The sequence below is a fragment of the Gouania willdenowi genome, chromosome 17 (assembly GCF_900634775.1).
Source record: "Gouania willdenowi chromosome 17, fGouWil2.1, whole genome shotgun sequence".
In the NCBI taxonomy this organism is placed as follows: Eukaryota; Metazoa; Chordata; class Actinopteri; order Blenniiformes; family Gobiesocidae; genus Gouania; species Gouania willdenowi.
This window is the reverse complement of record NC_041060.1, coordinates 13,576,041-13,602,609: the sequence shown is the minus strand read 5'-3', so window position 1 is coordinate 13,602,609 and position 26,569 is coordinate 13,576,041. Positions and strand designations below refer to the sequence as shown.

The window sequence follows — 26,569 nt, the reverse complement described above, 5'->3', positions numbered from 1 at the left end:
ATAATTTTACCTTTTAACAGCATTTTGAATTTCACTCTTGCAAACAATGGGAATCAATACAAAATTGGCATTTTTTAAACATCCGTTTTTCCTTTTTTGGAGCCAATACATCCCACAATTCCATGATGTCTAGAAACAATATGTGCGTATTCTGATTTTTATCTTAATAACTGAATTTTTGACATTTGAAATTTGTCTTTACACGCTAACAACTGCTGTCCTGTTTTGCCTAAAATTGCCTGGCCCCGATTATTGCTGCGCAGTACCTATAATTACAAGTTTTTTTTTGTTGTTTTTTTTTTAACCTGTTGAATCTTTTTCAAATGTAAATTCAATATTTGGTAAAGCTTTCCACAGTGAACACCAACATGAATCACCTCTTCACATTGTACTCTACACCATGTCTTCAACAGCTGACAATAGTACAAACACGTGCTGTTGGTGAACATTCAGCCCCTGGAAAGCAGAGCTGCGTTCCCACACTTCCTGGGACTCAAACATATCTTGGTAACATCACACCATGTTCACTTGACCTTTAACAACACGAGACTGTCACATAGTATGTAGTGTTTAAGTACTGTATGTGTTGTTCTTTGTAGCAGCATGAACATCCAATAATAGGACGAATAGGCTGAATTACAAACATGGGAGAAAATATTGTTTTGCTTCTAGTATTAGATTATTTTTTATTATTAAAAAAAAAAAAAAAAAAAAAAACCTTATGGAACATAGAAGCAGAATGTGGTGGTAGAACTTAATTATTTATGCCAGCTTGTGAATTCCTTTTCTTTTAAAATGAATTATTTATAGTCCAAGTTTGACTCTGGAGTGAGTATTTCTGTCTTCTAGCAGTGTTGAATCAAAGCAAAGAGGATCTGAGGTCATATAGTTTATATGTTTCATGCTTTTGAGTATTTCAACTTTAAATATTCTGCCAAAAAACCTTTGAAGGAAAATGTTGCAATGTTTTTGTAATTAAGCGCCATCTACTGGCTGCTGAATGTGTTTGTAGTTTATTAAAAATAAACAGGAAAAACATTAATGTGGCAGATTTAACATCCAATATTAAGTCACATTCTCTTCATTAAAATATGTAACAACAACACATCCTGGCTTTCATGTATCAGACATTCAGAGACTTTAATGTGGAACAGTTGAGTTCTGTATAAGTCGATGTCGATTGTAGTTGCGCATGTGCTAAAATAAACATCAACTTTTTGCAACATTTAGCAACAAACCATATTTCTAAAAAAACGTGTGAATTTCTTTTTTTACGTATACTTTTGACCAGATTTACAACAATATGTGATATTTTTTCTTGTAAAAATAAAATGTCAATGTTGAATCTAAATCTAAATGTTAAATGCAGATGTTAAATGTAAATACAAATGCAGATGTTAAATCTAAATGTTAAATGCAAACCTAAATGTAGATGTTAAATCTAAATGTTCAATGCAAATCTAAATGCAAATCTAAATGTGGATGTTAAATGTAAATCTTAAATCTAAATATTAAATTTAAAATCCAAATGTCATGGGTGAAACTAAATATTTAGCTAAAATGCGAATTTACCAGAAGTACCAAATTAAAGCTCACATTTAACATTTAGATTCAACATTTGGATTTAGATTTTATATTTAAATGTAACATTTAGATCTAACATTTAGATTTAAAATTTTGATTTAACATTTACAATATATTTTTACGAGAAAAAAATCTGGTCAAAAGTAACAAAAACATTCCCATGTTTTTTTTTAAACGTGTTTTGTTGCTAAATGCTTTAAAAACGTTGCTGTTTATTTAAGCATGCAAAACTTTACAATCTACGCCCCATAGCTCTGCTTTCATCTCCGTCTTTAAGAGTTTTCTCTTTTCTTCTGGTTCTCTGAAGCTCCTGAGCGACTCTGGTGCTGCCCTATTAGGAGCAATACGCTGTGTGACAGTCGTCTAACGTCGCTGTGTGTGTCAGGATGAGCTGCCAGTGCTTTCAGAAGTTCAATCTGTCCCTCATGTTCCAGCATGCTGCTATAATGTGACACTGGTGGACAAGAGGAGAGAAGCAGTGATGGGAATATGAAAAAGGATCAGAGGAGACATGGACTACAAACACTTCCAATAGCCCAAATAAATGAAGTCTAGCTGTAACTGATGCTCTATGAGTCTCACCGTTTTGACTGCAGACCAGATGTATGGCCCACACTGCCCACAGCTGGACTCCAGAGGGCTGACCAGTCTGCAGCAGGATGGAAAATGGACGAAAAGACCTGCGAAAAAAAAAAAAAAAAGCCAAAGTTTTCTACTGAAATAAAAGGAATTTAATTTAAGCCTTTGTGATAGTTTCAGATATACAGAGCGTTTTTTTCTGAATATCTTTAGAAAACTAAACATTTTTGAATAAATATTGAAAATATGTATATATTATGTTTTAACTTTACTAGGGAATTTAGAAGCTGCATAATATTCAATAAAAAGTACTTTGAACTCACGCTTGTGGGGGTTGAAATATTTGCGAAACTGTGATTACATACATATTACACAGTGCTACATTCATGTAACTCCAACTGGTTTTATGAGGTTAAAGGCATCCAATGGTTCCCATGGTGTCATAAACTTATACCTGCATTATCTGTAGTAAGATGCACGATGGTGGCATCATAAAGCAGTAGCCATTTCTCTTTACCTGGTAAGTGCAACGTTAAAATCTGTCCACTATCATCCCCCTGGTTTTCTTAGGAATAACTTCATAACTCTGAAGGAACTGGATGACACGTAACAAAGCTAAAATATTAGATTGAAATGCTATTTGCCCAAAGACTTTGTATTAAGATGTGACGGCAACATATTGTCTGAAATCTCCAAAATGGTGACGCCCACATACTGTATATTATACTTTATTGATCACTTTACGGTAAAAAATAAAGGAAAAAACTAAAATATAAAGGGGTATTACGTTTGTTTGAAGGCTAAAAGTTAATATAAATGACTCCAAAATATTTCGGACACAAATTAGTCACAAAGTTTATTATTCAAGCTTTAAACTGATTGTATTTATTTATTTATTTAAGTATGGACAGTACATATCAATGAACATACAACAAATGTAAATATGTCAGATTATAGCCATAGGCTAATTTCCATCTGTTGTCCCGAGACAGGTTGATGTAAAAAATGTAAATGTAAAAACAAAAAGGCAAGTCACAAAACAATATATAACAGGATTACATACAGTACAAGGAACAGAGGGATCGTAAAATACAGTAACTTTACATTTAACATGGAACACTGGGATCAGAACAACTACACTATCAAGGGAATAGACAGCATAGATGGCAGGATGATCATCTAAAGTTCATTCATGTGTTGGATTATGTAAATAAAAAACACTGTCCTCCATTTCCTACTCTCTCACCTGTAGGAAACCATTTCTCCTTCAGGTTGGGTCCATGTTCCTATGGAGTCGTGCTGCACAGAAAGAACAAAAAAAAAAAAACACGTTCAGAGAGAGAAAAAAAAAAAAGCATTTTCCTACATTTAAACGTGTCTTTTCCAACACTCACCAGTTGCTTCTCTATAGTTCTGAGGAGCTCCTGGTCCAGGGTCCAGGCCTCTGATCTGGATGCAATGTGAGCCAATATTCCTCCTGCAAAGTATCGAACCCCCACGTCCAGATGAGAGTCCTGCAGGAGGTGGAGGACATGCTCCAATAGATCCTCCTCCATCAGGTCAGCTTGGAACTCCTCCTCCTCTGCAATGTTGTTCTGCAGCACATAGAGTGAAGGGATTCAGTCACACCAGGAGGTTTAAATGGGAGATTTTACAAACCATAACCAATGACTTACCAGAAGACCAAGAACTTTCTGCTGAATGGATGGTTCTGTATAGTACGACTACAAGAGTTAAGAGGAAAACGTGTTGCCCAGTGTTTCATCCTAAGGATTCATTTCTGCTCTAATAAATCTTTCAGTCACTTTCTGCACTTTTCTACCTCCAGGACCTCCTCGTACAGCTCCAAGCCCCGACACTGGATGAAATTGCGTGCGGCTGCTGGCACCTCATCGGTCAGATTCCATAAAGCGCTCAGGGCGAATTTTAAAGTGGAGTCGGCAACTCCGATCATTGCTCTTTGCTGCACTATCGCCAGCAGCTGCTGTTAGAGATGACAGCAAGACAGTGATACACAGGAGATGTTGGGAATACAGTCTGAAGAGGAATGTTTGTTAACATACAGTGACATGCATGGTTCAAAAAGAAGCTTAGTGATACTTCATTTTAATGTCCCTCCTAACTCCCTCTCCCTTGTTTTTCCCCCCTCAAATGGTGTAACACTGCCAGGGTTGGGGTCAATTATAATTGTAATTGGTAATTAATTACAATTATGGAGTAATTATGATTGTAATTAAAAAAAATTATTGATGTTGTAATCGTAATTCAGATAATTGAATTTGTAATTGTAATTTACAATGAAAAATTACAAAAATGGTCAATTATAATTTAACGCAAAACTGGGGAACCATGTTACAGTTCTATGTACAGTACTACGCTAATGTAGTGAGCAATTATTAAAATATGTTTCATATCAAGCTTTCCCACATTTTACCATTTAAAAAAAAATTTAAATCGAGGGGTATACTAACACAAAAAAAGGCTCAGATGCCCACACCAAAAATATTAAAACCTATTTTTTTCATTGATTATGAAGCTAAACAAGATAACCAATAGATAAGAAATAAATGACACGCTAGATTTGTTATCATAAGAGATGCTAACACAAGAGGAAGGTTAACTTTATCAGGTCATTTATTTCAGGGTCGGTAATTATGATTCATTGTAATTTAAATTGAGAACGTAATTGTTATTGACTTTCTGAGAATAAATAATTGTAATTTATTTGTAATTGGGGAAAAATGCTGGTCATTGTAATTGTGATTGAAAATGTAATTGTAACTCAAAAATGTAATTGGCCCCAACCCTGAACACTGCCTTCTCTTTTTATATTTTCCACTCTAATAAAGATTATCTTACCCTACCCTAGGGAGGGCTAGTGATGGACACAACTAAACAATGTAGTGTATTATTAATTTTTTGCAAGAATAAAACATGCATAGCTGTTGCAAACAGATTAAAGTGCATGGAGAATAATAAAGTAATGGAAAATGGACAGATGGAAAAGTTAAAGAGAAGGAGGTTGGTGTTAAGCTGGAGAAATGGTGCAAGTCTGACACTAAATACAGTACAAGTGTTAATGTACCTTCATGATGTTGATGTCCTTGCTGAGTTGTGTGGTCTCTTCTCGAGACAACTGCACTGACGACAGAAAAAAAAAATTGCCACTTAAAAATTCACTTCATAAATGTCAAAGTATCTACTTCATAGTGAATATGGCCACATTAAACTGCATTAAAAGAAAGCACAAAGCCAGGGAGAGAAACACGTGTCACAGCAGCTTTCAACAGGTGGAACTAACAGGTGCCATGCTATTTGCTTTTTGTCCTGCAACATGAAGTAAGTGGAGTCTTGACCTTGGCCACTAGAATGGAAATGATAGCCACAGCCATCCGCTGCAGGGTCGGGTCCTCGTGCCTGCTCAGCCAGTTAATCACCAACACGGTGGCTAAATATCTGAACCACGTGGCAGCCATGGAAACAAGGAACAAAGCATACATGATAATAATTCAGGGAAAAATCTTAGAACAACATACATTATTTCTTCCTCAACACAAAACTTATTTTATGCAACTCTGTGAGTGCATTGATTGTTGTGGCTGAATAAAAACTAGTCAGACTCTAGAACAGGGGTTCTCAACCTTGGGGTCGCGAGACACTGGAAGGGGGTCGCCAGATGCCTTCAAGAAACTAAGAATATACTTTGAACAGTTTGAGCCAATTTTTGCTTATTTTTACCCTTTTTCTGCAACTACACCAAACTTGCCATATTTCAACCTGTTTTCATCACTTTTTCTTGCCATATTATAAAATATCCTTTTAATGCATTTTTGCTACATTACTCCCATTTCTGCCACTTCTCCTTCACATTTCAATGTCATTTCTACACATTTTTTTTTCCGCTTTCAAGACATTTTCGGCACTTTCCACCTAATGTCACATACATTGACCGATTATTGTCACTTTTAACCTCTTTTCACCATATTTCATGCTTATTTTTCGCCAATTCAACCACATTCACAATTTGTCATGCCCATTATTTGCGTGTTTAAACTAATTGCTTCAACTTTTTTCTGCCACTTTTAATCCAATATTGGCACTTTCAAGCCTTTTTAGCACTTTTTCTGTCTGTTTTTGGCCACTCTAATTTGCAACTTTTAACCAATTTCTGTGGTTTTTTAAATCTCATTTCACCACCTTATATATCATTTTTGGTCACTTTTAACCCATTTTATTTCTGGTTCTGGATAACAGTGAATATTATTCAGATATATACTGTAAATAAATGTGGTTATCACAGATTCAGAGAACAATGGACCATCATTATGCTGACTTTATGAATGGGCCCCAAAAAGCTCTACCCTTTATTCCCCTATATAGATGGCACTGTCTTGAATGTTCATGTCTGTGTTCAATCACCTTCAGGTGCAGTGGGGGTCCCTGGTCTCTGACACCTTTATTTTGAGGGTTGCGGGCTGAAAAGGTTGAGAACCAATGCTGTAGAAAAAAAACTTCGAGTGAGGGAAAGCAAACTCACTTGTCAAAAGGAACGTCTTGGAGGATGTAATCACTGCAGAGTGTGAGCAGACAGTTCTTTTGCACCTGAGCAGATGGAAAAACTGATTAAACGAGAAAACATACAGGCAGTGGGAACTAGCGTGGTGTGACTTTAAATGTTGTTTACAGGTGGCAGGAGAGAACCTGCAACTACATATTGAGGGGAACAACATCTCTACACAGCATGGTGTTAATGAGTTAAAGCCTTATGTGGAGCTGTGTCTCTGTACCTGCTGGTGGTGAGGGAAAGCTATCATGGCGTCCAGCAGCTGCATGATGGTGGAGGTGAGGAGGCTCACGGGCAGGGCCTGAGACACGTCCTGATTGGTCAGGTTGAAAACACACGCTGTGGCCACCAGGTGGACATGCAGGGAGGCAGGGTGACTCTGCATGCTCTGCACCACCAACTGAATGAAGACACCCATAAAAGGTCTGATCACATAATCTCCATGTATAAAAAAAACAGAATGTAGTGTTGAAATGAATTATTTCCAGCATGATCTTATAATTAACTGGTTCCATAATTCTTGTTTCTAGACCAGGCCTGTCAAACCTATTTTAGTTCAGGGGCCAAATACGGAGCAGTATCTCAGGTGGGCCACAGATTTTATGCGGGAAAACAAGTAATTTCAACAACATTGTGCTCTCGATTGCACTTCTACGTATACATAAAATACAAAACATGTAAGAAACCGACAATATCTAAGGAATAAGTGACTGATATCAGTCCCAACAGGATCTTCACTTGAATTTCCTCGATTTTGTGACCGATTTCTATTTAATTAGGGCAAATATTATGTCATAATTTGAGGAAAATGTAAGGATTTTGTCACAATTTAGAGTTTTTCCAACTGTTTAACATCAATAATGACTGCAATCATGTGATATAAGAACCGGGAAAACTGTGAGTCGCTGCAAATATTGTTGAGTTTCATTTACACATTTTTACTTTCTCCTGTAGGCCAAATTGCATGCTCCAAAGGGCCAGATTTGGCCCCCGAGCCATGAGTTTGACACATCTGTTCTAGACAAAGGACAACGTATTTGCTGTTTGTTGTCATTAACTTTCCTGGGTACTCAAAGTCGCTTTACAATGAAGGGAGCAGTGTTGGGGGTCGGGGCGTTGCTCAAGGGCACCTCGGCAGTGCTTGAGAAGTGCCCTGGCACCTCTCCAGCTACCAGAACGACTTCTGTCTTTTTGGTCCATACTGGGACTTGAACCAGCGACCCTCCAGTTCCCAACCCATGCCCCTATGGACTGAGTCACTGCCGCCCTCTTTACATGATGTTCTTCGTTATAATTATATACATTTTATACCAGGTGAAAATATTAGAATTTGAAAGAAATATGAGGTTTTACTGGTAATTATTTTCATCCGGCCCTACAATCTTGTTTCCTGAAAAACCTTAAGATAGTCATTGTTGTAGCTTAGTTAATGACACAGGAATTGCTTGAAGAAGTTTTGCTTTAAAACTGAACGTATTCAGAACTGAAGAAGCCTCTTTGATGAGTTGAAATAATAATAATAATAATGCATTGGATTTTATATAGCGTTTATCATAGACACTCAATGCGCTTTACAGAATTAAGGCATTATTCTTTCCCTTCACACTTAGTGGTGGTGAGCTACTATTGTAGCCACAGCTGCCCTGGTGCAGACTGACAGAAGTGAGGCTGCCATAGTGCGCCATTGGCCCCTCCAACCACCACATTCATACCACTGGAGCGACTGCCACCCCACTTGGAATTCTCAGTGGTCTCCCATCCAACTACTAACCAGGCCCAGACCTGCTTAGCTTCCGAGCTCTAATGATATTGGGCAATAACAGGCTGGTATGGCCTGTCATTGCTCTTTCATCTTAACTTTAAACTGGTTCAGTATAAGCTACTGGGCTGTGGTACCTTTAACATGTCTGGCTTTGGTTTGTCTGTGTCAGTGGTTAAGTTGTAGAGATGGACGAGGGCCTCTCGTATGAAACACTCCCGGTCCCTGTAGCGTTTGAGAGCCTCGCACACCTGGTTCTCATCAGCCTCTCCAGTTACCTGAACACACACAGCATATAGTCAGTGTCAGGCATGCAGCAAGAACACAACAATGCTGCGTCAACAAATCAAAGAAAAAAAACAACATCAGATGTCTTATGAAAAACATGTGTATTAAGGAATACAAGTTATAGCACATCCTTACTTTCAGGTTATTTAGTGACGAAAGGACATCACAGGAGCTCAAACCAGTGGCGAGCAGGCCCAAGAAGGTCAGGTGGTCACTCCTGGACTTCAGAAAAGCTCTAATGGATGCTTCGCTGATTTTTTTCCGCCCGGAGATATCTAAAGAGACAAGAGAAGGGAGCATCTGTGGACTCCCTTCTAGAAGTTGCCGTACAGTCTCGTCTGCATCTTTTCCATCGCTGTCGTCAACAGAAAAGTGGTCCTCGGAGAAATCCAGATGCCTGAGAGCATGAAGCTGATTGAAGACAAAGAGTAACCTGGCAGGTGACATATCCAGCTGTCCTAGCCTGTGGGCAGTTAATGATTTTAGGGTGTTTTTACACTCAAGGAGTGCGTTCACATTAGAGACGGCACTGCAGGAGATATCCAGCGACTCCAAATGGGGGAGAGTACAAATATCCTCAAGGACTGCATCACTTAAGTCTGTGTTAGCAAGATTGAGCATCCTGAGGCCCTGCAGGGAGCTGAAGTGGACCACTCCAACCTTTTCCAGGGACTCCCAGCCCAGTCGTAATCCATTAAGGGACAATCTTTGCAAGCTAGACCTGCACGCCGGGTTGGAAGCCAGTCCTGAGATAACATCTGCCCCAGTTAGGCCCCCAGAGACCCAGGAGGCATCCAGCTCCATGAGCTGGTGAGGACAGATGGCCAGTTGGAAAGCTTGGTCAGATACTGAACAGCGACGGATGGAAGCACGACGAAGACGCAGTTCTTTGCTGCTTCGGAAAATCCCAACAGATCTATCATTGATTATACCTTAAGAAGGAACAAACAGAGCCATGCTGTATGAGAGACATTCAGGGTAAACAAACTTCACCCTGAGGTCAGCACTAAGCCTTAATTACACTCAAACAGTTATTGAGACATTCATGCATCTTCTGTACTCTGACTTGTTGGAGAGTGCTGGAGTCAATATTAGGCTGTGGGAGAGTAAAGTGTTTACTGGTGTGAATTCATATTTAGTTACTCTAGAATTTACAGTATAGCATAAAGAGGCCATTAAGGTTTCTGTGTGTCCTGGTCAGTTTGACACAGACCATGTCACATTCTGATAGCTCACTTTCCATGTCTGTTATTTTCTTAGAAGGCTCCTGTGTTATCCATTCTTGCGCGAGATGTTTATCTGTTTACATTCCATATCCACGTTGAGAGAACACTTTGTAACATCCAATGTGTATAAAGTCCAGAGAAGAGATTCACTCCTCGGACATTTCATCAGATTGTAACTAACTGTGTGAATAATTCCTTCTCTTTCACAAGGAAATTAAATTAAAACCTCAAAGACAAAAACCTGTTTTGACTCAAGAACTCCCAGACTGTGGGAGGAAATACTTTAAAAACCCATTCAGGATTGGAGAGAACATAAAAACAGCTTTAGAAATATTTTAAACTTAAACTGTATCTAGAAGCTGTGAGGTAATTGTTGTATCTGATCCTTTTGAACAGAAAAAATACTTTCAGTATGCACAGAGTAAAAATATTTCTACACAAGAATAATACATACATATTTTTTAAATGAAAGCCTCTCAACTTGGCATCTCCTTAAAGATGTTTCACCTTAACTTTATACATAATAAGACTTATTTAGATCAGAAATGGCTCAATTAGAGTTTAGGAATCAAACCTGGAACCTTCAAGAGAAATCCAAGCATATCTTTTAGGTTTTACTTGTTCAACCACATACACCACATATGTCAAACTCAAGGCCCAGGGGTCAAGTTCGGCTAGCCAGATCATCAAGTCCAGCCTGCAGAAAGATTTTGTTTAAAATTACAGCAAAAACAGGACTTCTTGTAAATTTCCATACAAGTTGTAGATAAAATATGAGCAGGGTTGCAATACTGCATTATTTACAGTGATATTAAATTGCAATTATTTTTAAAAAGCTGGAAAATGCTTGTAAATTATTTGACAGAATTTTGGCAAATTACATTTGAAGTTTCAAGAAAACTAGTTGCAAAGTCAAGACATTTTCAACAATTGCTTTACATTCTGTATTTTCTTTGAATTTATGCTTTTTTTTCCTTCACAAAAACATAGAATTTTCTGGCTCGGCCCACTTGAGGTCAAACTGGGTCATATTTGACCCTTGACATAAAATGACTCTGACATCCCTAACATACCCTATGGCCTTTTTTTTTATTTCCTAAAGTCAAGCATAACATTCTGTCTTATCCAACGTCAATAGTTGTTTTTTTTAATTGTTTTGTTCTTTTTTTTTAACCTACCTTGACTTGCCATCCTGTGAAGAAGCTGGTCAGCCATCTCCTGTGGAAGAATTGGGGAGTGGATGAGGCTCATGGAACCATCAACACGCAGGCAGCACAAAGCATCCAAAGAGTGGCACACCTGAGCCAAGCACAGGTCACTGAGTGCACAAGGGCCTTCAGAGTCCTGCAACACATCACCACCACCGTGTCACCTGACAACACACACAGCTCAACAAGGATACACTAAATATCATATAGAGATGCGTTTGTGGTCGACCTGGTTTGTTAAAAAAAAAACTTCAACATCTACAATAGCCCATGGGGCGCCGATTGACATCTAGCTTTAACATTCAGATTCAGATTTAACATTTAATATTTGCATTTAACATTTAGATTTAACATTTAATATTTGCATTTAACATTTAGATTTAGATTTAATATTTTAAAAAAAAATTCAAAATTTTCTATGATAGCCTATGGGGCGCTGATTGACATTTAGATTTAAAATATAACATTTAGATTTAAATGTAACATTTAGATTTAGATTTAACTTATAGATTTAGATTTAACATTTAGAAGATCTTAGCCTATAGGGCGCTGATTGACATGTAGACTTAAGATTTAATATTTAGACAACATTTAAACTTAACATTTAGATTTAGATTCAACATTTAAAATTTAGATTCAACATATAAAATTTAGATTTAACATTTAAGAGTTAGACTTAACATTGATTTAGATTTAACGTTTAGCATACAGATGTATCATTTATATTCAAATGTTACATTTAGATTTAGAGTTAATATTTATATTCAGTATTTACCTATTGACATGATATTTTCACAAGATAAAAAAAATGTCCCAAATTTCACAAATATTGCCGTAAATCTGGTCAAAAATAACATTAAAAAAAATTCACATACGTTTTTTAAACGTGGTTTGTTTCTAAATGTTGCAAAAAGTTGCTGTTTATTTTAGCGCGCCATAACTAATAGCCTAAACAAATGATACGTGGATTCATTTGATGATTGTATCTTTGCAGGACAGGCTTGTGTCATATTTAAATGTGTTTGAATAGCAGTCAAAGAGGCTGACAGTCGTCCTGCTCAGGGCTCAAAGGCTCCACAGTGTCACAGGATCTGCAACCCCACACAAAGCTAATTTTATCCTCAGCAGATGAGACACTACACACAAGCAAAGCCTGTTTAAAACCAACTAATCCCAGTACAGCTCTCTGCAGGGCAAAGAGGACAAAAGCAAAGGCTCCTTCAGCTCCAGCAGCACCAATAATAACCTGAACGTTACCAAAGAAATAAAGAGCTTTACAAGCACAGCATCGTTTCATAGAAAGAGTCCAAACTCACCATGACGTCAACATGTAGTGCAGTGCTCACACTGACGTTTAACACTTTAAAACCTCATTGTTTAAAGTGACAAACTGAGGCCTTACTTCCTTGTTGACAAGAAAGTGGGGGAAAAAAGTACAAGAAGAAGTTCCTCTGGTGGATAAGATACAACTCCAAGTGTTAGAGACGTTAACTGTCACTAGCTGGCTTCCTATTGGTCCGATCACATGACGTCACAGACGTCGCGTATCTCTGTAATCTACAATTTGTATCACTTTATTATCTATTTCAAAATTAAAATATTACCACAGATCGTGCTTAAAAACATAAAAGACGCAATAATCCAGTGACACCAAATAATACAAATAATAATTATATATATATATATATATATATATATATATATATATATATATATATATATATATAGCCAACTGACCTCATACTTTTTGCTATATTATAGCTCCCAAATCCTGGCTAAAGTATCTAAATGGTATTCAGTAATGTTATCCTGACATTAAAATTAATAAATCTTATAGAAAAAAGACAGAAAAAAAACAAAACCAAACACGATTAATCGTATAAAAAAGAATCAAATAATGCAACTTCCTTCACAATAAACAGAAGATAAATTAAAATTTGTTTTTCAGGTTATAATAAACCCATTCCAATCCTTAAACACGTTCTTCCTTTTCTCCATTTATTGTTTCAGTCAACACTGCGTTTAAATGCATTTTAGTCGAGTTTTTGAGAAATGCCTGAAACCTGTATACAATTCTGCAGAAGTTGATTGTAAAAGTGGTCAACCCTGACATTTTTAAGTGATATGACTAAAAAGCCTGTATGAAAAGTGAAGGTTGGATATGCACAGGTGCACATGGCCTTATCTTGAACCAATACATCGTACAATATGTGGGGATAAACGTTCAGGTAGTGATGAGGTTTCGCCACAAGGAGGGGCTGAGTTGTTCAGGTTAGTGGAGACAATGTTCCATTCATTTTTTTATTGCTATTAAATTAACACGTTTTAAAATAATTGTTGTTGAATGAAATTTTATCTATATATATATATATATATATATATATATATATATATATATATATATATATATATATATATATATATATATATATATATATATAAATAAGCTTTTCAAAATGATGTGTTGGATTGAAACCTTAAAGTTGCTCATTTAAATCCCAAACCTATTGTAGAACTGAATGCTGTAGGTTAAGGCTTTACTTTTCTGTGATTGAGAGTAAAATGTCATTAGTCAGCTTGTTTGTATGCAAAAAATAAAACGAAAAAATTCTTTAGGTTCTTTGTATTCACCATTAATGGTAGAATGTTGGTGCGGATATGAAGTGAATGCACCTAAACCCAGTCCTGTTTACTAAAAAAAAAAAAACAAAAAAAAAAAAACAGTAAATAATGACTATTTATAACCATCTACACATCAGAATCAGAATCAGTATGCCTTTATTGGTCGTTATACAATTGTACAACGTGATTTATTTGGCTTCACCTTACAGTGCATACAGCTAAAAAGAAAAACAATAGAAGCATATAAATAGTAACTCTAATTAAAGTATGATGGGCTAAGTGTGGTAGGAGTTATTTTCAGGTATAGCAGTGTAGTAAATTATGAATAGATATTGCAGAAAATAAAAATAAATATTTGCACAGTATGAAATGAAAACTATTGCAGGAATATGAAATATAGTTATTGCACAGGATGAAGTAAAACTAAAGCAGAATTATCAATATTGCACAGTATGAAATGTAAACTATTGAAGAAATGAAAATGTAAAACATAAATATTGCACAGTATAAAATGTAAAAACTATTGCAGGAATATGAAATATAATTATTAAATGTTACGCAGTATGAAGTAAACTATAGCCGAAAAATATAAATATTTCAAATTATTTGCAGAAATACAAAAGTGTAAATATTGCACGGAATGAAATGTGAACTATTGCAGAAGTGTAAACAAAAATTAATATTGCGCAGTACTAAGTGTAAACACAGAGTAATACATCCTCACAAGCAGAAATGTCTGCACACTGACTTCAACATTGTAAGTGTGTCTTCCTCCCTGCTCATAAACTGTCCTCCCACATGGTGAAGTACTGTCACCCCACGCTGAGAATCCCTGGGCTTCAAAGCCTGCACTTCCTCTTCAACCCAAAACATTTAGCTGGAGGGATTCTCCCTGTCTGCAAACCTTTGTGCATATTGCCCTGAAAACCAAATAAACACAGCTGCCTAAACCTCATGGATTGCTCAGAGGTACACACACACACACACACACACACACACACACACACACACACACACACACACACACACACACACACACACACACACACACACACACACACACACACACACACACACACACACACACACACACACCACATATACACATTGTTTTTATTGCTAAAGTTACTGGACTGACAGAATTACTCAGTCAGTCCATTTCGGCTGATATGAAGCAAGTTATTATCCTATCCATATCCTCAAATCTGACGGAACATGATTTTCTTTACTAAATTCATGTGACATCAGCAAAGGGAGGCAGGGCCAAGCCTGGTTTCAGCTGGAACTGTTTGGAAAGTCACACCATCCATCCTCCCTCTCTCTGCTATATGGACCACCCTCTACTGTTGAGTCTTTACTGGACTGTGTTCAGTAGCGCCGCAGCAGAGTGTACAGACCCTCATTCTCAATGAGAGCAAAGGCAGACGCTGAGTGGAGAGATGAGAGGAAAGAGCATGAACCTGCAGGGGAAACAGCACTGAGACACCTTTAGGACCAAGGACTGGACACACGGAAACAGGCGAGATGTTTGGATGTTTTTTGTTTCACATATATTTTTTGAAATGACTTTTTGAAAACTTTGAGAAGGTTTGAGATAAACGCCTTGTCCTGACATTTATGGCTGTATGAGACTTTTACTAACTCTTTGTTCAACAGTACAAAGATTTATATATCCAGTTTTTATCCAGAGCAGAATTTGTGCCACTGACAGAAGGACACATCACCAAATAACAGCGCTAAATGCACTGACTAAGAGAAAAAAAACCTCAACAATGTCAGACTGAAACAAAAAGAGACTCATTAAATGTGTTCTGTTCCCGGAGGAGGTTTTTTTTAGGCTTAAATGAAAGTGTTTTATTGGAGGACTTTATTAGCAGACAGATGGAGATTGGTGGTCGCTCTTTGAGCCCAGTTGGCAGAGCCCTTTTATTTTCCAGAGTTGGGAAACCCAGCCACCTCAATGTTTGACCAGTCTGCTATAGTGAAGACTGTTAAAATAAAATAAGTGGTTGAATTAGGTCAGGTCTGGGTCTGAGCAAAGACTATAAATGAGAAAATACACTTTTAATGAGCCAAGAAAAAAAAGTGTCTTCTTGATGAAGAACAGTAGGGCGTGAATGAGTGAGGGAAACCCACTGAAATCACATTCACGGCCCTGGCTAAGGAGCCTCTGTGTAAACACTGTGGCTCCTGTCAGGCCTGTAAGAGTCATATAGTGAGACTGGAGACCTGGCCCAGTTACTGAGACTGAACTATTGAAGGAGGCTGACCAGTGATTAGAGAAAGACAAGAAAAATCTACTCTTATGATTACAAGTAACTGACAGTGCCAAGGTGATGTTGAACCATCACACGTGGACGAATTTCCATCAAGTGTGTTTTCTTTCCCCTCATATGGCTTTTATTTCATGTCTAAACAAACCAGGATCAGATATTTGGCTGCTGAGTCACAGAGGTATGGAACTTTACACCGGTTTGATTGACTTTCTTCCAATCAATGGGGTCACAGTAAGTCCAAAGAAACAGATTCCTATTGATGGGGTAACAAAAAGTGATATGATTTAACTGTTTTGCTACAGCAGCAGTTTTAATGCTGTAATGCTCTGGAATAGTTCTGAGGGGGAACAATACAGCTACCTAACGCGCTTGGCCATATTCTAGACTAGAACCTTTTGGATTGACTGGATCTCAATGCCTACATTTGATTCTAATTGGCTGAAAGTAGAGAGTTCCACTTTCAGAGCCAAGAAAAGCCATTAAATATAGAGAGATGTAGTTTCTATTCAACATAACCATCCCTGTTTTAGCCATTGCACTGTTGAATATTCCAGAGTTCCCTGTTCCTACTCAAAGAGCGCGATTTACTTGTCAGCACATTTCCAATTTGCTTGTTTTATTCTGCCAAATATAAATGTAGAGATTACCATAAGTCAGACAGATCCGTTTCTAACCACATTCTATACCACTCTTTACAATATCAAAATACACACAGTATAACTTTCTCTGAATGCCAATAATGACATCCATCCATCTATTTTCGGACCCGCTTGCACCTTTTTTCAGGGTTGCGGTGATCTGCTCGTGCCTAGGTGGGGTACACCCTAGACAGGGCACCAATCCATCGCAGGGCAACACATACAACCACTTACATTCACTCCTACGGGATATTTCAGAAACTTCAATCAACCTACTGGTAACAGTGATGTGTTTGGATTGTGGAGGAAACTGGTGTACACGGCGACAACCCACGCAAGCTCAGGGAGAATATGCAAAACTTCACACAAAAAGGACCAATTATTCACCCCAGGGCCTGGAGCCAGGACTTTCTTCTGAACCAGAGGCTGCACACACGCCCCCCAGCGACTGGCAATCCTTTCCTTTTCTACATCCTGCTCTCTGGTGACAAATTGAAGTCCTCTTTTGGGCAAAAGTCCTTTTTAGATCTTTACATCTTTAAAGTTACACAACATTACAATGTCTTATAATGTCCCTAAATACAGAGGTGGGTCTGTCATATTTTAGACCAGAGAAAACGTAACTTACAGACATGACTGTAGGCCACTTACTGACCTTGTCAATGGAGTTATATGGTATCCATTACCCTTTAGTTTAAAAGTCCTTCCAACCACCACCAATCCCATTCATTCAATAAATTCCATCAGGAAGGCTTTGAACTATCAACCCTCATCCTATTGGACAACCAACCATAAAAATGTAGTACACAATTATTTCAAATGTTTTTATTTCACACTAATCTTTTCCTGGGTCAAATAATTGAAGTGAACACACCAGATACCTGATATGGCAAGGGCCAGAATTAAAGTAAACCTATACCAGGCAATGCATTTAACATCTGAGTTAAGAGTTGTGGTGAGAGGCTTGAATTTCAGTTTTCATAGTCATACCAGAAGGAAGAGAGCAAAAACCAGCTGCTTGTGTGCAAAAGTCTGCTGTTTCACTGCTTCTTTTCTTCATAATCAGGAAAGGCTCCCGTGAGGCGGACCTACACTAACCACTACACTATCGTGGACCATATGGTCAAAATTGTACATCATAATTCATAATTTTTTACATTTAATACTTCAGAATCCAGTAAGTATTGCTTGTACACATTTACATTTAGAAGTCAGGTTTTATTCTTCCCTATGAATGCAAATTATGTGTCATTAAGAATCATTGAATTATTGAGGCTAGAAATTAGGAGAACAACAGAAGTCATCCTAAATATATAATGACTCCATATAAATCTTTCTGTAAGCGGTCCATTAATTATGTTTTTAGGTTTATATTACGAAATAAAGAGATTAAGAATTAGAGGTTGTTTCTTTTGAACTTTCATAAAGGTTTATATCATTATAAGGGTCTGTTTATGATCAGGGAGAAGGACTGGGCATGCACACAGGATGTTAGAAAAAAGAAAAGGAAGTTTTGATTGTTACAATAAATTAAAGATAAAAGATGATGATATAAGACTTGTTCTTTTTGAACAATATATTTCATGTTTTTCTTTTACAGACATCCAGGTTATTTGAAGTGAAGAAAAGAGGAACCATGGGACCTGAGATATGGAGCCTGTTTATTCTGGTTAGTTTATTTCTCATCAGCAAGGGTCAAGCCTCGTCTTCCTTAAAGAACCCCATCCTCCCCAGATTACGAAGGGCTCCAGAATCCAAAGAGGAAAGCAAAAAATGCTCCTACACCTTCCTAGTCCCTGAGCAGAAGATCACAGGCCCCATTTGTGCTGCTCGGGGTTACTCCACGGACAAGGACCGAGTGACACGCCTGGATGTGGCAGCAGTGCGTGACCTTCTATCAAAGCAGCGTCGTGAGATGGAGACGTTAAAGCTGGTGGTGGACGTGGATGGTAACTTGGTGAATGAGATGAAGTTGTTGAGAAAAGAAAGCCGAAACATGAACTCCAGAGTGACCCAGCTCTACATGCAGCTGCTACACGAGATCATCCGCAAAAGAGACAACTCACTAGAGCTGGCACAACTGGAGACACGGATCCTCAATGCAACCGCTGAATCAATGCGTCTAGCATCCAGATACAGGGACCTGGAGGCCAAGTTTGCAGCCATGTCCGCTGTGGTGAATAACCAGTCAGTGGTGATCGGAGCACTGGAGGAGCGTTGTATGCAGGTCTACAGTGGACGACACGATCATCCACCGCTGGGTCCTCTGCTAGTGCAAGTGGTTCCTGAGAACATTCCAGTTCATGTCCCACGCATTACCAATGAGATCCAGACAGACACCACCCGAAGGCTTGCCCGTGAAAGGGGTTCACGTTCAGGGCCGTCACCGACAAGCAAAACCCTGGAGGTCAAGCAACCTCCTCAGAGAAACTTCAGCGCAGAAGGTCAGTGAGGAAAAAAGAGATCCATTCATCTATCCAACAATATTTGGCAACACTTTACTTATGCATAAGGTTGACAATCCGCGGTTATTACTATGAATAAGGTGTCACTTGTTACCCTGAGCCTAACACTAACCTTAACCCTAAAACTACCTAACCATAACCCCTAACCCTGCATAACCCCACTAGATCCCTCCACCTAACCCAAAAAAGCCAACATAGCTCCAAAGGTGTGATAATTTTGCGAAAGGTGTTGTTATCTAGCGAACAACACTTAATGACAGCCTTAAATACACCTTATTCATGACAGATATTGAGAGCATAATGTCAGCCTTATATATAAAACTTCAAGCAAAGTGTTACCCAATGTTTCGTATCCACATTTTCTGATCAACCTATCCCAGCTCGCTCTAGGAGCAGACCAAGGGATCCAACCATGCATTTTTCTTTCCCTGTCTCTAAAAGAAAAGTTATTAAGGTAAGCCAGAGCAGCCATGACTTTGAGGCCAACTATAACAAAAATCATAATCTCTGAGTTTTAATGCAGCTGCAGGTGGGCTTCTTTCCAAAAGTTGAACATTCGCAAATTCAGCTGTAACTCTGCTCCCCAGCCTATACAGAAAGAACACAAACTGGGATGGAAACACAAATGTACTTCTCACTGAGGCAGGAGATTCAAAGCAAAACAAAGAAAGACCTTGATCACTGGCATGATTTTGCTCATCAACTGAGTTTCCTTTCACATTCAGAGTGATTTTGCACAAAAATAATGAAGTGTGTTGGATTTCATGACATATGTGTATGAAAATGATCCAATATGGACTCCTTCATTGCACGCTAAGTGCAGGCAGAAACCAGGTCAGCTAACCACAAAGTGAACGTCCTTTTTGGTGAAGGGACTATCTACTTACATTATCATGATTATATAATGACTTTTGGGGCACTCTATAATTAAATACACTTCTGACAATATGTGACATTTTTGGTGGTCATGGAGTAATGGGCCCACCTTAAACAACAACTGGTTAAAATAATATTGAATGAATGATGGCATTCAATTAAAAAATTCAATTCAAATTCTTCATGCTCTCACATTAAACACGTGTTTCATTACAGACATGGAATACAGATCATGTGTTTTCTATTTACGAGACTTCATTCTTGTTTACTGGTTTTTCCACTGTTTTCGGCTTTCTGTCACACAAGTGACTTTGGTTCCATCCAAGCCATGTTTTTGTTTCAGTGAAGTAAATCTGTTACTCTAAGAATGTAGTCACATGTGTCAGGACGAAGTCTCTTATTTATATATTTACATACACACATAGAAAAATTCACAATGTGCATTCAACCCGTCTCTGAGGCGCAGTGGGCATGGCTTTGTGTCGGCATGGGGAGAAAATTCTTCCTTTCCCCAGAATGGTTCTTGATAATATGGGGTAAGAAGATGGTGCCTCACACATGGATCTTAAACAAGAACATTTCAATTCTCAATTTTCCTCCAGGTCTCTGCCCAAGGTTGTGATATACGCTTATACTTAAAGATGGCCTGATCGACAAACTGATATTAATTCAAATGAGTTTTAGTATATTTAATTATTTCTGGAATACATTTAGATAATGACTTTCAGATAAATAAAGAAAAATAGTGACCTAAACGGACAAGAAAATGTAACCTTTAACTACCCAAAATTTGGTGCTTAGCATTTATTAGTCTTTTCTTTAATTGGTTAAAAAAGTAATATTTTAAATAAAATTAATTTTAAATTGCAAAACAGAACCTATTTCCAGAAAGAACAGAACAGGATAGACAATATGTCTTACTCGTGTTATAAAACATTTTCTCCTAACTCTTAAAATGTAATTTCAATTTGTTAAACAACTTTAACGAGACAATGGCTACATTTAGAAAAACATTTCTGCAGATAGTCAAAAGACTAGATGTTTTCATCACTGGTGTTTGCCATTTTGCTGCTGTTTACAGAATTTACTTTTCTGAGAATTATCCAGAAACTGTAAGTTTATGAGCTACTTTCTGTTGTCTGCGCCTTTATTTAATTGCATGTGGTTTCTTCTCTTCTCCAGGCCTTTTCAGAGACTGTCTGGAGGCGCAGGATGCTGGGCACATCACGAGTGGCATGTATCTCATCAAACCAGATGAAGCAGAGAGGCCAATGCAGGTCTGGTGTGAACAGGATATAGACAATGGAGGCTGGACCATCATCCAGAGCAGAAAAGATGGCTCAGTGAACTTCTTTCGAAACTGGGAAAACTACAAGGTGATTCTAGCTAGCCCTCCCATTGTCCTGTCAGTCTGTTAGGGTCGGCTATTTCAATTGTCTCTTTTAAAAATGGGAGTATTGTGGTATTCAGTGCAACTTAGCCTGAAAGCATTTCTTTCCATAAGCTCTGCTCCTATGCCGCCTTCCAGGATTCTATGGAACCTGCTCATCAGTGACAATTAGTTGGAGAATATTGCTGCTGGCAATCTCCACAATACATTCAGCCCAGTCAGGCTTGTACATAAGTAACTGGAAGCTGAGTTCTTCTCTTCAACAATAATTTGCTGTTCCAGAAAGCCTCCACACGTAACACACACACACACACACACATTGCACCACAAAGGAGGCCCCAATACTAAAACCTCACATCATTCATCATCTGCTGGCTCACAATCACAAACCTCAACCTTCTCCTCCAAGTGAAGTGTTCTGAGGGCACAAAGCCAAATGTAGGTGGTTGGTTATTCAAAACAAGTGCCAAGACATGCTTCATCATTAGATCAGAGATCTGCTCAGTTTGAGCATTGAAGCAGAAATCTGAGGAATAATTCTCATTTACCAGAACTAACCCCCACGTATGTCTCAGGAATTTGCAAAGGCCAGATTTCCTTGCCACAAGGCTTTTTCAATGATCCATTCAGTTCTAGGAAAATTAGAATTTTGTGCCTTTACAAATGGCCAAGTCCCAAATATCTGGGTTTCAGTCACGTGATTATGATGACGCGATGAAAAGGGGGCTAAATTTCAGATGGAGGGCAGGAAGTGAAATGGAGAATACGCCTTTGGAGGAAGTCGTTGCAGAGAGTCTGTATTGTACTGATTTACGTAGATCCAATTTCAAGACAAAGATACAAAATATAATTAACAAATATGTTGTGTGTGACCGGTATCTCATGAAGATGAGTGAGTTTTCTACAGAATCTAAAGATGTGCAGACCATCGAGGCTGCTGATATCACAAACTATCTGGTCCTTCAGACATCCTACTACACCAAACAGCAGATGAGAGTCTATTAAAGTATGGAGGCATATAACTATTTTGTGAACAGGTGTGTCCACAACCTCGGTACCAAACGGCTCCACGGTGATTATCATTTGGTCTTCTCCAGAGTGAGTGTTTGTTCCTATAACATTTTTTGTGTTAAGATGCTAGCAGCTAGCAGTAACGGCTATAATGTAAACAAACATGCAAAACATCTTAACGACAACTTTAGCCTGACAGTCAAGGATACAAGAAGTTTGTTTGTCACATACTGTATATACTACTACTACTGAATAGCACTTTATGACATGTAGTGAAATAGCATTTGGGTGTTCAGGGGCGTAGTGTTTTGGTAACCGAGGTTGACCATTGGAGCCCAATCTACTTACTCAACATCACCCAAAGTGCCAGGGCAGCCTAAAGTGTCCCAATAAAGTTCATATTAGATTACTGGTAGCTTAATAATCATTACTTAGTAAATGAGCAGTTAACGACAACCTAATGCTTTATAAACACAGCCACAAAAACAAAGTTAGCTCGCTAACATACCGCTGATGAAGTGGTTGCTACAGACACGGGCATTAGCAGACTCTGCTTCCCCCGACCGTGGACATAGGTTTAAAATCCACTTTTTACCGCGTTGTTCTGTGAGCTTTTTACATTTCTCACCTTTGTGAATGACAATCTTTGGTACTCTATAAAATCTCTTTTCCTTTTCTCGGTTGGAACAATTGGAGCAGCCGTAAACTACACAAAACATGGGCATTCAGTTTAATTCAGACAGCAGATTCTCAAGCTACTTCACTTCCTGCCCTCCATCTGACTATAGCAACCTATAGACATTAAATATAATTTTGATGTTTTAACCATCTTTTGTTTCAGAGTGGCTTTGGCAACATAGATGGGGAGTACTGGCTTGGTCTGGAGGGAATATATAGACTGGGGAGGCAAGGGGACTATAAGTTGCTGGTGGAGCTGCTGGACTGGATGGACAAGAAAGTCTACGCTCAGTACAACAGCTTCCATCTGGAGCCAGAGAGCGAGGGCTACCGACTACGATTGGGCATCTACCAAGGCAATGCTGGGGACTCTCTCGCCAGCCACAACGGCAAACAGTTCACCACTTTGGACCGAGACAAGGATGCTTTCTCAGGTGGATGTACAAACAGTAACACATTACTCGTAGCCAACACATTCTGCAGTTTGAGGGTATTTTAAGATTGTCATTACTAGTAAGGGTGTCCTACTCCGATATTGGTAACAGATATTGATCTGATATCACACAAAAAAGTATTGGATTATATCTGCATCTAAAACCTCTGATGTAAGCTCTCAAATAAGATGTTTATTCCAAACTTCGCTCTAGCACTTCTAATGAATGGGTCAGTTTTTCTCATACCTTCTGTTGCAGACTATGTTTGTCACTGTATGAGTAATATTACTTGATTTGCTTGATTGATGAATATCGTATTGTATTGAAATCGGTAGGCTGTCAGTCAATACTCAAGGTCTCAATCTTGATATTGTATTGGGAGTGAAAGAGTTGTATTGGGACACCCGTTGTCGTTAGAGAATGTGAGTTGGGTTTAGGCCATGGTGAGACAAGTTAGTATGAACGTAATAATGGAGTGGTAATCTTTCATGACAGGCGAAAACACAAAAAAATGAATCTGTTGAGTATGGTATTAAAAACAAGAGCAAGTGCCAAACATCCTATTCGCCAGATATTGGCAGTGATTCTGTTCATGGAAGCATGATCATTCACATTCTAAAAGCATTGAAGAAATGTCAGTCCCCAATAATAGCAATATAGTAGGTGCAAATGTTTGGAAAGCACCATTTTTTTTAAAAAACCACAATCCGATCTGGATTAAACTCAGTGAGGTAATTGAGGAACCACCCCGACATAACAGAGTCATGAAGATCAATCAATCATGAATCAAGATATTCATTTTTGAAATTTCGCCATAATGAGAGATAAGGATTTTGGGAGATTTCATATTGATCCAGAATCAGCATATTAGCCGGATCCCCTCAAAAATGTTTTAAATTCTTCCATGTCGTAAGATTCTGTCAACATCTGTTCAGTAATTTATATGTAATCCTGCTAACGAACGAAAAAAACAAACAAACAAACAAACAAACGGGTGAAAATATAACCTCCTTGGCAGAGGAGGTTAAGACCCTATATTTAATATATTTATTAAAAAACACCATGATCTAAGAAGATTGCATAAATTACCATAAAAGTGTAAATTGCTCTTTTCTGTGGAAAGCAATGAACTCTGTTACTTCATTAAAACTTTGTGAAATATCTTTTATCGGCTGATAATGACATTTTGCTTTTTCATTAATAGGTAACTGTGCCCATTTCCATAAAGGAGGCTGGTGGTACAACTCTTGCGGCCAAGCTAATCTGAACGGTGTCTGGTACACCGGAGGAGTCTACCGCAGTAAATTCCAGGATGGTATCTTCTGGGCTGACTATGGTGGGGGCTTCTATTCCATGAAGTCTGTTCGCATGATGATCAGACCCATAGACTGAGGAGAGACTGTGAACAAAATAGATCACATCAATGCAATAACTATTGGTCCTTGTACAATGTGCCATAGAAGTTCCCAACCATAAATAACTGCCTCCTTTAATAGGCTTTGTTTAAATTTTGCTTTAAAAATTTTCAGAACAATTAAAAGCATTGAGGGATTAAAGGGCATAACTACTAAGCATGAGGCTTTGACCAGCTAATAGACTTTTTTTCTTGATAAATTTAAGGAGTGACTTACTTCCTACCTTTTTTTGAGTCAGTATGGCATATTTAGAGATGTCATGTTGTTCTCATTATTACACCCTAAAAACAACATAGTGATCTGATTAGCATGTCTTAGAGTCATAAGATCCGTCCTTTCTCCTACCTCGTAAATATGAATTACTCCCCTCAAAAAGCTATTCTATTGTATGCAGCAAGATAAAAAATCCACTTAATTCTCTTTATTGTAAAAATCTAAATCCACCACGTGAAAGACTAACATCATTACAAGGTTGGATCTGGTACATTTCATTGCACAAAAACATGATTTTATATGTAAAATGAACTCTATACAGACCGGCACCATAAGGTATAATTTATGTGTATAATTAAGTTATCATAACAGTGAGAAGGGCCTGGTGTCCTGAGGGAACAGTATATGATCACACCAGAAATGGCAGCAATTTCCTTTACTTTATGTATGACAATCATTCTTCAAGTGTGCATTAACATGTGGTAATGTGTGTGTGATGTGTTTTTCTCATTTGGCTGTTTGTTACATTTTAGCACAGCTTCAGGAACACAACGTGTTGACTGGAGAAAAAAAAAAAAAGATGGAAATACATTTTGTTTTTGCTGGTTTTTAGAAGCACAGAAATTTGCTGACTATGTTGGGAGTTAAAGTCATTGGAGACAGACAACGAGAAACACATTTTTAAAAAGCCAGACAGCATGGAGTAAGAAAAAGAGACTGGGAGAGTAGGAAAGGGAGGAGGGGATAAACTGGAAATGGATTCAGTCCAAATTTCCAAGTTGTTCTTTCCACGTTGCCCCTACCCCACAATCTTCCTGTTGAATACACAGAAATGTAAATTCTTTCCACACAAAAGTGCTTGAACTGTATGTTTTTATAAAAACGTCTTTCATTGACAAAGTCATGTGTCTCTGCTCTCTGTAATCACTGGTGTAGATAGAAAGTAGCTTTAGTTAAGCAAAACAATATCAGAAGAGAGGGGAGATGAGAACCTTAAACTGGTGGGAGCGCTTTGAACAATTCTCTGTATTCATAGAATACATGAAAGACAAGGTCTTTAAACTAAATATAGATCATGTGCAGCAGGGGTTTTTCTCTCTTAATTTACACAGTTGTCTTCTCAGATCTCACACAAAACCGACACACAAAACAGAGACCTTGGTCCACCCAAATTCCATTGAATAAACACTCCAGGAATCCAAGGAAGTGGTTCTTCACATATTCTTCAAAGTCTCTGTTTGTGCTTTTTAATGCTGTTTGTTTGTCACTAAGGCAAAACCCCTAAATGTAGCATTGCCAAAAGAGTTAAATCTATGTTACCAAGTGTACAGCTGGGTGAAAAA

General features: G+C 38.0%; 2 protein-coding genes across 5 annotated transcripts; one reads left to right on the top strand and one right to left on the bottom strand.

Annotated features, from left to right (window-relative positions):
• Positions 1–1,722: 1,722 nt before the first annotated feature.
• Positions 1,723–12,717, bottom strand: LOC114479242 (protein zyg-11 homolog). 4 transcript variants are annotated; one of them, XM_028472810.1, is made up of 14 exons: positions 12,525–12,717; positions 11,179–11,344; positions 8,910–9,706; positions 8,624–8,764; positions 6,951–7,127; positions 6,701–6,765; positions 5,520–5,619; positions 5,249–5,299; positions 3,986–4,147; positions 3,840–3,887; positions 3,558–3,758; positions 3,410–3,462; positions 2,167–2,264; positions 1,723–2,038 (listed from the first exon to the last, which is right to left on the bottom strand). In XM_028472810.1, exons 1-14 carry the CDS (start codon positions 12,525–12,527, stop codon positions 1,857–1,859), a joined length of 2,244 nt encoding a protein of 747 aa, XP_028328611.1. In that variant the 5' UTR covers positions 12,528–12,717; the 3' UTR covers positions 1,723–1,856. The 4 variants fall into 4 exon arrangements, with proteins under 4 accessions (XP_028328611.1, XP_028328612.1, XP_028328613.1 ...); XM_028472811.1 differs by having other exon boundaries at positions 3,986–4,144; XM_028472812.1 differs by having other exon boundaries at positions 11,179–11,218.
• A 2,483-nt stretch (positions 12,718–15,200) lies between these two features.
• On the top strand, positions 15,201–25,635 carry angptl1b (angiopoietin-like 1b). Its single transcript, XM_028472729.1, has 5 exons — positions 15,201–15,349; positions 18,345–19,188; positions 21,268–21,461; positions 23,328–23,598; positions 24,803–25,635. Exons 2-5 carry the CDS (start codon positions 18,381–18,383, stop codon positions 24,988–24,990), a joined length of 1,461 nt encoding a protein of 486 aa, XP_028328530.1. The 5' UTR covers positions 15,201–15,349; positions 18,345–18,380; the 3' UTR covers positions 24,991–25,635.
• The last annotated feature ends 934 nt before the right edge of the window (positions 25,636–26,569 follow it).

Excerpts from the sequence above, each read along its gene's own strand:
- angptl1b (XM_028472729.1), top strand. The coding sequence starts at position 18,381 with ATGGGACCTGAGATATGGAGCCTGTTTATTCTGGTTAGTTTATTTCTC. Across the intron at positions 19,189-21,267 it reads GAGAAACTTCAGCGCAGAAG|GCCTTTTCAGAGACTGTCTG; the intron begins GTCAGTGAGGAA and ends TCTCTTCTCCAG. Across the intron at positions 21,462-23,327 it reads GAAACTGGGAAAACTACAAG|AGTGGCTTTGGCAACATAGA; the intron begins GTGATTCTAGCT and ends CTTTTGTTTCAG.
- LOC114479242 (XM_028472810.1), bottom strand. Across the intron at positions 3,888-3,985 it reads TGTACGAGGAGGTCCTGGAG|TCGTACTATACAGAACCATC; the intron begins GTAGAAAAGTGC and ends TAACTCTTGTAG. Across the intron at positions 3,759-3,839 it reads AGAAAGTTCTTGGTCTTCTG|AACAACATTGCAGAGGAGGA; the intron begins GTAAGTCATTGG and ends TATGTGCTGCAG.